Genomic DNA, 14,948 nt, shown 5'->3' on the forward strand with positions numbered 1-14,948 from the left:
AGGATTAAAGAACACCATCTGTCCACTAAGATCTGTCACAAGAACAACACTGGCAGTTCTCCAATCCAAAACAAAAAAGTTAAGACTCTAAATTGCCTATAAGTGTGGCTGTAAATGTAAATGATTGTTGTTTTTCCACATGTTGGGTAGCACTGAGATCTACTGGATATACTAGAGGCAGCATGACTAAGAACTAAAAAGAAGAGGCAGAAAAGGTCCCCTGCTCAGCTGAGTCACCTTAATAATAGTCTAAGTCTTCACTTGCTTTTGTGGTTATAGATGAAAGAGTAGCAATTTTAAAGTGTTCTCTTTCTTCCTATTTGCATTTTCTAACAGCCTGGATGCCCCATGGCTCCATGCTGCCATTCACAGGTCATTCTTGGTACTACGACAGACATGTAAATAGCAGAACTTATAAAACCCCACTGGGGGGCAGTGTTGCTCATTAAACAACTTCCTATTCACTCATGTCTCTTTTCTTGAAATTAAGTTTTTGCTGATTTTTTATTTTACAGTGGACAAATTCTCGTTTTCTTCCGTGACAGTTGATGTTTGCACATAATTTCCAAATAATGAAATTTGATATATCATTTCAATTGAGTAAATTATCAAATATTTGTTTAACAAGTAATAATTAAGTAAATAAATAAACACAAATCAATGTATTTATCAAATTGAATAAAATTAAATATACAGTGTAAGGAAATATTACTGCTACAGCTGCAATTAATCTGTCAACTAATCTGTGAATCTTTGCACTAAACAGGATTTTATCCTGTGCTTCTCTACACATCTAATGAACTAGTAAACAGCTTATCCGGTCTGAGCCACTTGACTGGTCCCATCACAAGACCTCCAGTCAGAAGACCGTCCAGCATGCTGTCCTCACGTCTCCCATTACAACTCTAGGATAATTCAGTTAAACTAGACGTTCCTATCTTCTTACTTTTTCTTGTCTGACTCTGCAGTCTAACGGATAGTTTGGCATGCTTGTGAAAATGACATGCCAAGGACTCCGATGTGAAATTTATGATTCTTTTTATGCGATGATGCTTGAGACTATCTCAAAGAAGCATTTCAAATAATATTTGACATTGCGTGGATGAATGGAATGTCCGTGCAATGCATCTGTTATTTACTCTGGGGACCACTGTTGCATTCTTTAATTGATTCTGTTATTTGGCACTTTGCAATGAGCTTTCAAATTAAGTTTTTTTAAAGACAGTTTAGGCACAGGGTGACCTACAAAGCCAGACAAAATGTGGAGTCAAACTGAAAATAAATATGCCTCAAAAGTCAAACAAAACTTGGAGTTACGCAGTACATGTAGGCCTACAGTACATATAGAATAGAATATACTTTATTTGAATAAAGTGATATAATTTCATGGAACAAATTAGAATTTAAGTTGTAGAAGTTTCAGTCTTTTGATTGTGTTTAGGACAGCAGAGAAGGGAAAATACACAAATGTAACAAAAGAGACCATGATTGCCAACCTTAAACATAGCATGCCAACTTAAAGCTGCCCTGTCAGCTGATCATAATTATCTCTCCAAATTCAATTAAGAACCTTAGGCATGGCACACACATAGATATTTTTCAAATCCTATTGCAGGATATAATACTTAATACTTAATACTGGCCCTGCAGGTTTGAAATGCTTCCGTCCTCCAACACACCTGATTCTAAAGATCAGAATCGTTATCAGGCTTCTGCAGAGCTAGCTGATTAGCTGATTTTATGAATCAAGTGTGCCGGAAGACGGAACCATCTAAAAACCTGCAGGACTCCAGCCCTCAAGGTCCAGGATTGGCGAAGGCCGTCCTAAAGGATCAGCTACAGACACCACACATGAAGATAAAAAAAAAATCTGACAGCTCAGAGTTTTGTTGTACTTTGTGAGGTCTGATGTTGCTTATGATCTATCCATTTTCAATGCCACTTGTCGGCATATTAGTCACAGGCTAGGTCTTTCGAGTGATTGAAAATTCGGTAGTTAACTTAAATAGATAAAAATCACAGGATATGAAAACAATTCTTCAAAATCAGCTCAATGTAAAGCTTTAGGCTCTTTATTCAGCAAACTATCTAATATCTCACACCTGTGATTATAGACATTAGATAGCTGACTGTTTTTACTATAAATATTTGAATATACATCATTGATTTGTTGTTGACCTATATCTAACTAAACATTTATAAACATCTAATCAAAAATTTAAATGTACATATGTTGTTTTTGTTGCCTGTCTGTCTGATAAAAAATATGATTGTGAAGGGGTGAACGAGAAGCATTAACTTTGCGAAGTATGTTGAGTGTCGCTGTTAATTTGTGGATTTACATTAGTTTACTACGCGGATTTGAGACATCCAATATGGCGGATGTGCTGTCGTATCGCTCAACTAGTCAGTGCATTATCCGTCTGCTTTACCTAGGGTCGCGTCTTCTTATAAAGTAAGGAGAAAAATTGCACATTTTATCTACCAAGCACGTTTATAATGTTATGTTTATTTTTTATGTCGTTATTCCATGGGGATAATATTTAATGAAACGTCAAAATCGGTCTTGTTTTTGGAGAGACGCACATTTGAAGAAGCGCTTGTCTTGAGCGGTGGATGCAGCGGAGGAGCTCGGGGACCGAATAACAAGAAGAGGGGTGTGTACTTCAACAGCAAATTGAATTGGAAACAATTTGGAAGTTGCTGCAGAAATTTAACGTGGGACTAACAGCTGCTCGCTGGGTTGGAAGGAAGCGTCATGTCTGCCTCGCAGCTTATCTTGCTACTGTGGTGTCTTCCCTTGGCAAGTAAGGAAAAACAAATTTAACCAATTTAACCTTTTGTTCCTACACCTGTTAGAATATGATGGGCTTTTTTTTTACTAAGTAGATTTTCCCGGCGTTTGGACTTAATTTCTTTTTCTTTTTTTTATTCTGACGACTTTTTTACTTTTACAACACATTTGAAAACAGATCTGTACTTTCTGTCAAAATAGGGTTGTTGCTTCTTCTTCTTTTGTCACCTTTGTCATCCTCTGTCAAGGACAAAAAATAACTTCTCGTAAACCACTGAGTGTATCAGCACTTTTGCCATATCTTCTTTATTCATTCACATCTAAAAAAAAACAAAAAAAACAACAACAGTAAAATAAATATTAAAAGATTGCTCTTTACATGCCCTTTTATTCTTTGAATTATGTATAAAGTTCAACCTTGGTTTCACTGCATCATGCAAAAAAAAAATCTCTAACACATGATCTAAAATGTGTCAGGAAAGTAAGAAATAGCCTATCTATCTATCTATCTATCTATCTATCTATCTATCTATCTATCTATCTATCTATCTATCTATCTATCTATCTATCTATCTATCGCTATCTAGCTCTCTAGCTAGCTACTGTAGATTATATTAGCTGTAAAAAAAAAAATAAAAAAAAAATCTAAAACTTGGAGATACTGTACACGCTTTTCAAATAGAAAAGTAGTAACTTGGAATATGTTTGTGTTTCAGCTTGTTTGCTTTGTTATACTTGTTTATTTCCCGCCATTTCTCCTATGGACTGCTTAAAGTTTCGCGACCAGTGTACGGATGGACATCGCTGCCTGTCCAGCTTTGCAACAGCAACAAAAGGTGACGCTTTTTGTGTGTGTAAAAACTGTGGCTCTATTGTTGTACAAATGGAAGACAAGAGATTCATTGTGTAACGTCCCCAATGGTCTGGATTGGAAAATATTGACTCCATTGTACTGCTGTGTTCAGATTCAAAGACAAGCGTGTGCGCATAATATGAAATCTTCCTATGAGTGGAGGGCCGAAGAGCATAAATAAACATAACGTGGACCTTGAAGATGAAATTTTCTATAACATGAGAAACTTCCAATTTGTTCATATTCTAAATTAATCCCCCCCTCAGGAAATAGTGGATATGATATCATACCTGCAAACACTGAGCATTAATTTCTATATAGTGGCTACTTAAACAAGACGATGGTTTTCCCCTTCTGCGTCCGTAGGTGCACTTGAAGTAACTTTCTATGAAAAGAGCTGCGCTCTTCCTTCCCAGTGTGGTGTGAGAGGGCAGAAATACTACGGCGGCCTTCATTTCAACTTCACCTATGTGTGCTGTGATACAGACCTGTGCAACGGGGCGTCGGCACTCGGTGCCGCCAAATGGGGAGGAGCTGCACTCTGCCTGCTACCCGCGCTCGGCCTCCTGCTGGCCTGAAAGCTCATTTTGGAATGACTGGAAATGAATGACTATATATGGTTTTATACATTTTCTACTATACGTATAATCGGCCATTGGCCTGATCAAAATGTTATGAATCATTATAAATCGGTTCAGTTTGGTTGCTTCTTTGAATGTCATTACATGAATATGTGGGCTTTGGGGCGCCTGTACATATGTTACATATTTTTGAACATGACAAAAGCGGGTCGTGACTCCTTGGGGAGAAAAAAATTCACCTCTTTAACGGGTCCTCTTGGATTTAAGATTGAGAACCCTTATCCTATTAAGAAATTAAACACTTTCTTTAAAATATATTTTATGTAGCCACACTAGTCTAAAGACGGTAAAAGTTAAACTACCACTGATTGTCACACCCACCTGAGTGAGGCCAAATTCTTTCTCTGCATTTGAGCGGTGAGCAGCAGCAGGAGCCGTGCTCGGGAATCATTTAGTGATCTAACCCCCCAAGTCCAACCCTTAAATCGGTGGTTCCCAACCGTACCCCTATCCAGCCTGAAATCCATGTCTCCCACAGCCAACACAGGTGTTTCAAATGATCAGCTAATCAGCAATCTCTGCATGAAGCCTGTTAATGATCCTCAGCTGTGTTGACTGAGGGAGACATGGAAAACAGGCTGGATAGGGGTACTCGAGGACCGGATTTGAGAATCAGTGCCTTAAATGCGGAGTGTCAAGCAGGCATGGAGGTAAATGGGTCCCATTTTTATAGTCTTTGGTATGATCCAGCCAGGGACTGAACCCACGACCTCCCAGTCTCAGGGTGGACACTCTAGCCCACTGAGCTGGTGATCAGTTTTTATCCATCTTAAGGGCTCGGCCATTTTGCCATTTGCTGTCGACTGAAAATGACATCACAGTTGCTTATGGCCAATCACGGTTGACCTGTTTTTTTTGAGTTTGGTCACATGACGTTTGCGAGCTGAGACGTGATTGGTCGTTACCTAAGCCCTGAGAAACTGTGATATTTTGAAGCAAGTGGCAAAATGGCTGCCCACCGAGATGTCTCGTTTAAAAAAACGTGGATTTTGCCACTTGATTCATATTCCACAAGTACAATATTAATCAGAATGCTATGTTTAGATTAGTGGGGGAGCATACAACATATTCTTATCAAAAAAATTGAGGTTGACTCTCATTTAAATTAATTTATTTGTTCAAATGTATCTGCTTTTGATGTAGGAAACGAAGAAAATTGATTGTGACTTCCCACCCCATATTACTAAGTTTATGTTTGTTGGACCATATATTTTGGCACTTTTTTTTTTTTTTAATTGCAGTTAACCTCTGAACGTCTCTACCGTTGCCTTACGTCTCACGTTTTCTGAACACATCTGCCTTAACTGATTGCCTGCCAGTGTACTGAACCTATAACTTGCTATTAAACTGTTTTTGGAACTCCTTAGCCTTGAGTCTTGCATTTGGCTCATATCCTTGGTACAATTTGTGAGCAAAAAAATGGAAAAAATCTGTTCCATGTATTTTTTTTTTTAATATGACCACTTGTCCTCATTAGGGTCATTGGAGCTGGAGCCTATCCCAGCTAACGCATGTAGACAAAAAAAAATATTCACACTCACGTTCAAATTAAGTACAAACGCTCGCTTTGAACCCGGAACCTCAGAAACTGAGGCAGATGTGCTAACCACTTGTCAAATAACTGTCAATCAAAACCAAGTGACCATAAACATTCAAAACTAGAGATAGTCGCAAATGAAGAGAGATATTATATATATAGATGAAGACTCATTTCTGAAGAAAACTTTATTGGTCTTATTTTTTTATTTATTTTTATTTATGAAATGCACCAATGACACGTGGCTTTGGAAGTACAAAAGTCAACATGGAATGAACAATTATTTCTATGTACTTGCTTCATGGCCACTTTTCTGTGAACAAATGTTAACACAAAACGTAAAAATGGCTACAATAGTAACAAGCTGAAAAGTAAATATGTGTAATTAAAAAAATAACATGCAATATATTTTAAGACACAAAATGTTAAAAGAGAGATGAAAAACAAAAAGTAACATTTTGATGAGTTAGGTCCCTGAAACTGTCTTCAACTCTACAGTACATAACAAAGTCTAAAATGAGGCTCTGAAAATATTTAAGACACTGTCCCTTTAATTGACTCATTGAGGAAACAGTTCAGTCAAGTAAAAAAAAAAAACTCTTCACTTTAGAAAGAAGGGGTCGACTTCTCCAATTTCAGTTGTGTAGCAAATATGTTAAAAACAGTGTACAAAAACAATTCTTTAATTGCACTTAGGTAGTTTGCTTTTTTAAATTTATTTTAATTAAACTCCTCTGGCAAACACGAGGTTATACTGGACTGCTTACATGAACTTTCATTCAATAAAAAATATGAATTCCAGAACGCCTTCAGCAACAATTTAATGAAGCATACAGCTCAAGTAATCCAGTTTAGTTAACTTTCATCTCACTTCTCAGGTCATTTTAACTGCTTACACACAATGAACTCAATTATCCCAGTCAAGTTATTTTTCATCAGTGTGATCTAAATAGGAGGGAAAGAAACAGTAACTGATATATACTGTATAGTGCACCTGTACACACGCGAGTTGGACTCCCTTTTTCAATTTGTCCCTTCACTGCAATAAATGTGGACAAACTGAATCTCAAGCATCCTTTTATGAAAACTCCCATAAGTTCATAATTAGAACAAGGCTTCAAATGCACTATTTATTTATAATTGTTCAAGAGACCTTTTTATGTAAGTGCACATTTCTTCAAGCTTATCTTCCATCCTACCGAAAACCACCCACTATTATTTTTAGTTGCAACATTGTCAACTTCCTGTTGCGTCTCCCCCAGTATGGGTAACATGTGACACCCACAATGTGCTAACTGCTTAACTCAAATCATATAAAGCAGTATTTGAGTCACACTGAAAAATGAGCAAGCCTCGGAGAAAAAAAAAGCTGTATGCTTACAAGATCTATCTTCAATTGCTGTAGCTTGTCCTCTTATGAAGAAAAAGTAGTACAGAAATATTACGAAACTAAACTGTAATATCACAATACATGTATCAGATTTGACTCTTTTCCTATCTATTTCTTTAAAAAAATACACCTCTAATAACATATCTTATTTCACAAATTTGCACACACCACCATTGTATTGACCACAATAACCCCTAATAAATTTGTGCTAAACTTTCTTATACGCTATAAAAAAGTCTTTCATATATGACTGATGGAATAAAATTGAGCAGCTGCTACAAAGGAAACCATTTCAATGGATTCAAGCTCTTGAAATGGTTTCCTCTCTGCGTCCTCCAAATGAGTCTGCACCCCTTCCGCTCTATTGTGTAATACGACGCCCCCCCCCCCCCCCCCAAAAAAAAAAAGATTGAAAGTGTAACAGTCCTTGTTGCGATAATAAATGAGTACGCCAAATAGTTTGGCCAGTGCTGGTTTTCTACCAAATATTAACATTGAAGCTGAATACGCTTATGAAGTTTGATCTGACTTGACAGCTTTGGGTCTGTATAATCTCCCAAAAGTAAAAAGAAATTGTACAATGTGTACATCTTTTGCGCTCCTGCTACATTGGGGATTTTTAAGCAAACATTTTTTCTAATATGTTTTGGAAATAGAGACAATATATGCCTGTGAGTAGTGCTGTTGTGCTTGTTCGAAGGTTTATAAATACTGTAATATCTATACTAGTCCCATTAGCATGTCTACGATGTTTCGCATTATAAGTTAGCATAAAGCTAGCTTTAGTTGTATGCTATGCTTTCTTTATGTGCGGATGTAGCAGTTGTTTGAAGGTTTATAATTACGGTAATATCTATGCTAATTCCATTAGCATGTCTGCAGTGTTTTACATTATATGTTAGCATTAAGCTAGCTTTAGTTGTATGCTGTCTTTATGTGCGGATTTAGCAATTGTTTGAAGGTTTATAATTACGGTAATATCTATGCTAATTTCTATTAGCATGTTTGCGGTGTTTTGCATTATATGTTAGCTTTAAGCTAGCTTTAATTACATGCTCTGTTTTTGTGTGGGTGTAGCAGTTGTTTAAAGGTTTATAATTACCGTAATAACTATGCTAATTCCATTAGCATGTCTGCGCTGTTTCGCATTATATGTTACCGTTAAGCTAGCTTTAGTTGTATGCTGTTTTTATGTGTGGATGTAGCAGTTATTGGAAGGTTTATAATTACCGTAACATCTATGCTAATTCCATTAGCATGTCTGCGCTGTTTCGCTTTATATGTTACCGTTAAGCTAGCTTTAGTTGTATGCTGTTTTTATGTGTGGATGTAGCAGTTATTGGAAGGTTTATAATTACGTAACATCTATGCTAATTCCATTAGCATGTCTGCGCTGTTTCGCACTATATCTTAGCGTTAAACTAGCTTTAGTTGTATGCTGTTTTTATATGTGAAGTTGTTTGAAGGTTTAAAATTATCGTAATTTCTATGCTAATTTCCATTTCCATTGTCTGTGGTGTTTCGCATTATATGTTAGCATTAAGCTAACTTGTGTTTGATGTGATTATCTGGTAGGGACTAAGGAATACTTTAAAAATTGTGTCTTAATAAGTTTAAATGTGTTTAAACAATGTGGGAGGGATAAAACTACATTTAACAAAAACATTTGTATGGTCTCTGTTTTGTGGTTCTTCAACAATCACCGCTCATAAATAAAAGAGAGTTGAACCAATCAAATGCTACCGCATACTTGTTACTAATGTTAGCATTTGTAGTACACTACAAGAACAAAAGTTTTGGGACACCTCCAGGGACAAAAATCAGAAGATTGACACAATTTGATATATGTCTCAATACTTTTGTCCATAATTCAACAATAGATTGACTTGGCAAAGCGATTGTATGCAACTCAGATTATATAACGTGTTGTTGTTTTGCTTTTCTGTATATACGTCTGCTTGTTAAATTGAGGAAGAATTCTAACTCTTTTTTTCTGCCAACGCCTACTTGAGAACTTTGGCCACCAAAGAATAAGCCATGTGGATCTCGTCATCGACCGGGCAGGTGGAGGCAAACTCGTCCCGGGCGTATGCTGCGTTCAGGTACCTCCACAGGTTGGACAGAGACTGAGGGATGCTGAATTTTCGGTACTTTAAACACACAACCTAAAATGGAAATGAATGAATGAATATTGCCAAAACAAAGGTCGCAAAAGAGAGACGCCTCATTACCTTGACAATGTGAAGCTTTGGAAGTAAGTTGCAGTCAGCGAGTGTGAGTTCTTGGCCGTCGAGGAAGGGGCGGGATGAGGAAGTTACTTCATCTGCGCTATTTTGGTCAATTTCGTCAGGAAGTGGGGAGCCGAGGTAGTCGTCGAGTTTCGTCAGTGCTTTCAGGAGGCCTTTCTCCAGATCTGAGCACATTAAAGTAAAAAGGGTTTAATCAAACCTAAAAAAAATATAGTGCCTTGAGGATTTTATTTTTTACTCACTTTCATTAGTCTGAGGGTTGGAGTTCTTGATGTAAGCTGAGAACTTGGAGAAGACGTCCATACCTGCTGTGTTTGACTCGGGGTTGCGCGCAGCCAGGCGGGGATACCTGAATGATACAGGGAGGCCTCGTATAAAATATGGAATCATGTTTAAAGGGGAAGTCAACCCCCCAAAAAATTCTTGACAATAATGTTTTATGCAGCCCCACTTGTCTAAATACTGTATTTTGTAGTGATGCGAAAATTAATGTTGCAATGTTTTTTGTTTTTTACTCTTGTAGATTGTGCTCTTGGATTAAATATAAATGCCATTGCAATGGAAATTGATCAAATTTCCACTGCATCTTTAAGCCAAGAGTGTAATCTAGAGGAGCTAAAAAAAATCACAAGTGCTTCATGAAGGTTCATGAAGCTTCATTTTTACATCACTAGTGTTTTGGTTAATATTGCGTTAGTGAAACATGAGTTAAGCAGCAAAATCCAGCAGTTTCTATCAATATCAGAAGGCGGCCATTTTGCCTCTTGCTGTCAAGTGAAAATGACATCACAGTTGCTCAGGTCTCAGGCAACAACCAATAACAGCGCAGCTTCAGAAAACAGGTGAGCTGTGATTGCTCGTTGCCTGAGCCACTGAGATATCATCTTCAGTTGACAACAAGTGGCAAAATGGCTGCCCCCCGAGATGGATAAAAACAGCTAGATTTTGCTGCATAACTCATATTCCACAAATGTAATATTAATCAGAATGTCGCGTTTAGACTAGTGAGGTCACATATAACATATTATTGTCAAGAAATGTTTAACGTTGACTTCCTCCTTAAAGATGAAAAGCAAAATGGCTGAATGTGGTTGACTACTTTGGGGGGCAGAGATTTTCCTCCAAGAACTCCTCGATCTTGTTGGTGTCAGTTTTCACCTCGCTGCCGTACAACAGGAAGGGCGGCTGGGCGCCGGGAGCCAGGTCGTTCAAGATGTCCGGCTTCCTTTTGGTGGATGAGAAGAAGGAAGAGAAAAGTGTTAATTGAATACTACAATATGTGGTGCAATAAATAGTAGATTCACACCTTTTCATGTCCACTGTGGTAACATCAAACGTGACTCCTTTAAGCCACAACACCATAAAAAGACGCTGGGAGAAGGGACAGTTGCCGATACTTTGGCCATCGCTCCCTGCCTGCAAGACAAAATTCAAATTTTGCGTTAAGTATCTCACAAATGTGAGTACACACACCCATTTATGTCTAAACCACAGGAAACAAAAGTGAGTACACTCCTAAATGAAAATAAACTAATTATGCAAATTTCCCCTGACAAGTGTCTGATTTTTTAAATTCGTCAGTGTTGTCACAACTAAAAGGTATGATAAATGACATTCGATACAGCATTTTTTTTTTTACTTAAAAATATTAGCGCACCAAGAGCTGTCTGGGAATATTCAATGAATGAGGAAGCATATTTAGGGAAGTGTGGGTTATTTGAAACTACATGTTCTCTTTTCGCCCCCATTTTTTTTTTTTAAATGTGCAACAGTATGAAAATGTTTACATTTTTTAAAACGACATCATACTCTGTATCTAATATGGTATTTTGCCCTTCTGCTGAAGCTAAGTAAGGTTAAAAAATGCAATTAGACATTTGTTCAAAAATAATTCAGCCCGACAAGGAATTCCTTTTACATTACAAACAAAAAGTCTCCTTTTGTCATTGACTGTGTTGCAGGTCACTCGCCTGACAGGTTAATCTTCCATTCATTCATTCAATTACAGAATGTGTCTGACTGGTTGTTTGTCTCTGTATGTGCCCCGTGACTTTCTACCAATCCAGGGTGTTCACCATTTCGTGCCCAAGTCCCACAGCAGGAAATGTGGTATAGAAGCACTGTAAAATTGGATGTCTCCTTTAAAATAACTTAACACCAAAACACAATAATTCCACAGAACTATCTCAGATATGAACATCTATCATACAAACTGCTTTTGGTTTCCATTTTCTGAAAAAATGAAATGACCCTGAAATAGAGGTAAGGAAGTTGAAGTGTTATTCCGAGAAGTTACAACAGCATCTTTCTTCCATGGAGAGAAAAAAAAAGAAGAGGCCAGGGTGTAGCACATGTTCACACAGAGGAATCATTATGGAAACTTGTGCAGAACATATGACTGTACAACTCTTTTATGAAACCAAAAAAATATAAATACGATGTGTGGGCAGCATGCTCTAGGGCTAAATATAGATTCAGGTCTAATGTTAATGTGCTTTTAATAAGATTAGTGGTTTATAAAGCTAGTGAGTCAACAAAGGCGTTGTGGTTGACACCGACACACGTCTGCTTCATTTATGTCAATCGATAGATCGACGTGAAGGATATTTAAAAACAATGAACAAAATGAATCAGCGTCGCGTAGTTTCTATTTGACGCGGCGGAGACACGTCACGGTGTGCGTGTTATTCAAAAAAAGTCTCGTCCTTACCTTGACAAAGAGTTCGACTTTGGGCGGATTGGGGTCGCTCATCTTTATTTTCTGCCAACGAGAACAATAAACATGTTTTAAATATCAGCGAAGTGACACCATAAACCGGAGGAGAAGGATTTCGAAACCGGAGGAGAGCCAAGCCCATCTTCCGCTAACAAGCCCACAGACATTAAACGGTCACTAAACAACATGAAATAAGTTATAACAATAAAAGAACTTCACGAACTGGCGTAAATGTTAAAAGACAAACTTGTCGTTCTCTTAACGATTTGTGGAGGGTTTAAAAAAATATATATATTTCCGTGTGTGTTGGGCTACCTTGAAGCGCTGCTCGAAGCTGCTGACGCCTGTTGCTGTTGCTAGTTTCTCCTCCTCCCAGTGGTGCGTCCTCTCTCCGGGCACCACACACTCACCCCGGCGCCATTTCCTGGAGGCCACCGACCGAGGCAACCTCACCGCGGAATGCAAAAAAAAAAAAGACACAAGGGGTGGGAATAGTTATTTATAAAAACAAGCCAGTGTGTCAGGCTCAACAATTCAACCCGTAGTAAACAAAGAAATGCCTATGTATAAAAGGGACGGGATTTGCAATAAAGTGACAGTGTGTAATAGTTGACCACTAGACGTCGCTATATCATATAATACAGCCGAAGCGCATGCATTTCCAGCACGCACAATACAGTGGTTCAGAGAGAGCACACATCGCAAGCCGACCACCAAATTTTAATTTGCATGAGCGAACCAGCATCTTGGCAAGCGACAGCTACTTGGCAGCCAATGTGAAGCCTGGCGATGATGCCGCAATACTGAGCAAGCCAGAGCTGGAGCAGCTAACAAGAGCGGCTAGCGGGCGGTGGTCGGAGCCATAGGCTGGAGTGGCTAACAAGAGTGGCTAGCAGGAGAAGCTAGTAAAACAAAACGATAGTAAAACCTCGCGAGAGAAAAGCAGGAGGTGACAAGCGACGGGAACCCGAATCACACGTCTCAGTGACGACCTCCTCCAGGCCTCGGCTGTGGAAGGTAAGTGGCGGTTGACCCATTGGGTCCAACACTCGATGGAAGCACCACCCGGGCAAACTACGTTCGCGAAGTTGTCCTTTGGGCATCCGTAGCAGGAAGATGGTGGCGAAACATGGCAGCCTCCTGTAAAGTGAGACTACAGCCATGTAATATAATTAGTGATTACTAGAGCTACAATTATATTTTAAAAAATGTACGTTGATGTGATGGAACATATTTTTCGCATGTTATTGAAATCAATAGTGGGTTTTTAAATTGAATGACTTATTAGTTTACCACTAGATGGCACTAAAAATACACACTGGGGCTTTAATGAGGAATAATGCTACTCCCTACTGTTGTATGTACTTTATAGACATAAGACTTATTCTCAAGGCATTGAAACAATCACATCTTGGACTGCTCTGTTTGAGTAGAGCAGTCCAGTTGTGATTGTTTCAATGCCCTGACAATGAAATTGAAACCAGGATAACTGAAAATATCCATAAGTTCAAGAATTCTTTAACTCAAGCTTTTATTTAAGAGAGTAATGATTAGATCAATGTTTCCCAACCTTTATTGAGCCAAGGCACCCATTTGACAAAGTCTTGAAGCAAACCACCATATTAAATAAAATTATCATAATTATTAATACTAAAATAATGATCTAATTATCACAAGAAGTATAAAACTTAAATGATGATATCCCGCGTCTCAATTAATTACTCACAAATTAAAAAAGAATGCGGATCGGTGCAGCATCGAACTAGCCTGTCGTGGTGAAGCTCTCGATTTACCAGTTAATGGATGGATGGGTATCATTAGTCAGCATGAAATGTGGGCCTATTAAATGAACATAACGTTGTTATACTCACAGGAAGCCATTATTCCTCAATTGTATGAACGGGAACACGTAGATACATAGGTTTATTGTACCTTATACCATATAATGGAAGATCATTAAAAAAAAAACAGAAAGACAATTTCTTTTTGGATTTTAATTTGCTTTTTGTGGGGAGGGAAATCTGGCCCTCCCTGCTCAAGCTGTTGGGTGGAGGAAATGAAAGTTGTGCTCAAATGCTACATTCGCTCATATCCTGTGCATCTCCTCGGAGTGCCATTTGCATAGCAGGACGGCAGGACCACAGAAAACAAAGGATGTTGCTCATATACAGCAAGGAAACTAGGAATAAAATTTAACAGGTTAGAATAATTTAGCACTTTTTTTTCAAATGTTTTGTTTGGATTAGCACACGTTTTGTCATTGATTTAAAAAATAAAGTAAATCTCATGAAATTGAAATTCGGTTTCGAAATGAAAACGTTATGACCTATTTCAATGTCATCGCATTATTTTTGATGGGTACGTTGACCCTCCCAATATGGTCGCCTTGTAGGCACGTTGCTTGGTCGGGCTGATAAATCCTCCGGCACATTAGGGGGCAGTAAAGCGTCTTAAACCCTCCAAAAATAACCATAAGACTGAATAGACGAATGGAAATAAGAAGAAAGGTGGGGGTAAGCAAGCGAAGAGGTGACGTGAGGAGTGGAAAACGTTACAATGGTTGCTAAAGTGAGCAACTTCTTGCGGCTGCCGACGAAATCTACGTGCTTTCTGAAAGAACGATGGCGTCGTACGAGGAACTCTGTCGAGTGAGAGAGGAGACCGAGCGACAACGACAACCCGACAGTCCTGGGTTGTTGACAATTTTAAGTTAAAAAAACTTCTCATAATAACTTTAAATTGAAAAGTGATAACCCATCAACTAATTG

General features: G+C 38.2%; 2 protein-coding genes across 3 annotated transcripts; one reads left to right on the top strand and one right to left on the bottom strand.

Annotated features, from left to right (window-relative positions):
* Window positions 1-2,357: 2,357 nt before the first annotated feature.
* LOC144037385 (prostate stem cell antigen-like) lies at window positions 2,358-5,654 on the top strand. Of its 2 annotated transcripts, XM_077548841.1 has the most exons (4): window positions 2,377-2,455; window positions 2,579-2,807; window positions 3,511-3,630; window positions 4,014-5,654. In XM_077548841.1, exons 2-4 carry the CDS (start codon window positions 2,759-2,761, stop codon window positions 4,223-4,225), a joined length of 381 nt encoding a protein of 126 aa, XP_077404967.1. In that variant the 5' UTR covers window positions 2,377-2,455; window positions 2,579-2,758; the 3' UTR covers window positions 4,226-5,654. The 2 variants fall into 2 exon arrangements, with proteins under 2 accessions (XP_077404966.1, XP_077404967.1); XM_077548840.1 differs by having other exon boundaries at window positions 2,358-2,807.
* A 1,974-nt stretch (window positions 5,655-7,628) lies between these two features.
* On the bottom strand, window positions 7,629-13,230 carry clic1 (chloride intracellular channel 1). The gene is made up of 8 exons (XM_077549511.1): window positions 13,109-13,230; window positions 12,496-12,628; window positions 12,175-12,225; window positions 10,771-10,880; window positions 10,564-10,689; window positions 9,707-9,813; window positions 9,447-9,628; window positions 7,629-9,380 (listed from the first exon to the last, which is right to left on the bottom strand). The coding sequence occupies exons 3-8, from the start codon at window positions 12,214-12,216 to the stop codon at window positions 9,219-9,221; spliced, it is 729 nt and encodes a 242-aa protein (XP_077405637.1). The 5' UTR covers window positions 12,217-12,225; window positions 12,496-12,628; window positions 13,109-13,230; the 3' UTR covers window positions 7,629-9,218.
* Window positions 13,231-14,948: the final 1,718 nt, after the last annotated feature.

This window comes from Vanacampus margaritifer, chromosome 17 (assembly GCF_051991255.1).
Source record: "Vanacampus margaritifer isolate UIUO_Vmar chromosome 17, RoL_Vmar_1.0, whole genome shotgun sequence".
Classification (NCBI taxonomy): domain Eukaryota; kingdom Metazoa; phylum Chordata; class Actinopteri; order Syngnathiformes; family Syngnathidae; genus Vanacampus; species Vanacampus margaritifer.

What these genes read in the sequence shown, in the direction of transcription:
- LOC144037385 (XM_077548840.1), top strand. Translation starts at nt 2,759, where the DNA reads ATGTCTGCCTCGCAGCTTATCTTGCTACTGTGGTGTCTTCCCTTGGCA. An exon ending in GTGGTGTCTTCCCTTGGCAA is followed by an intron (nt 2,808 to 3,510) that starts GTAAGGAAAAAC and finishes TTTGTGTTTCAG; the next exon opens with CTTGTTTGCTTTGTTATACT. An exon ending in CTTTGCAACAGCAACAAAAG is followed by an intron (nt 3,631 to 4,013) that starts GTGACGCTTTTT and finishes CTGCGTCCGTAG; the next exon opens with GTGCACTTGAAGTAACTTTC.
- clic1 (XM_077549511.1), bottom strand. Translation starts at nt 12,216, where the DNA reads ATGAGCGACCCCAATCCGCCCAAAGTCGAACTCTTTGTCAAG. An exon ending in AAGTCGAACTCTTTGTCAAG is followed by an intron (nt 10,881 to 12,174) that starts GTAAGGACGAGA and finishes TTTGTCTTGCAG; the next exon opens with GCAGGGAGCGATGGCCAAAG. An exon ending in ACCACAGTGGACATGAAAAG is followed by an intron (nt 10,690 to 10,770) that starts GTGTGAATCTAC and finishes ATCCACCAAAAG; the next exon opens with GAAGCCGGACATCTTGAACG.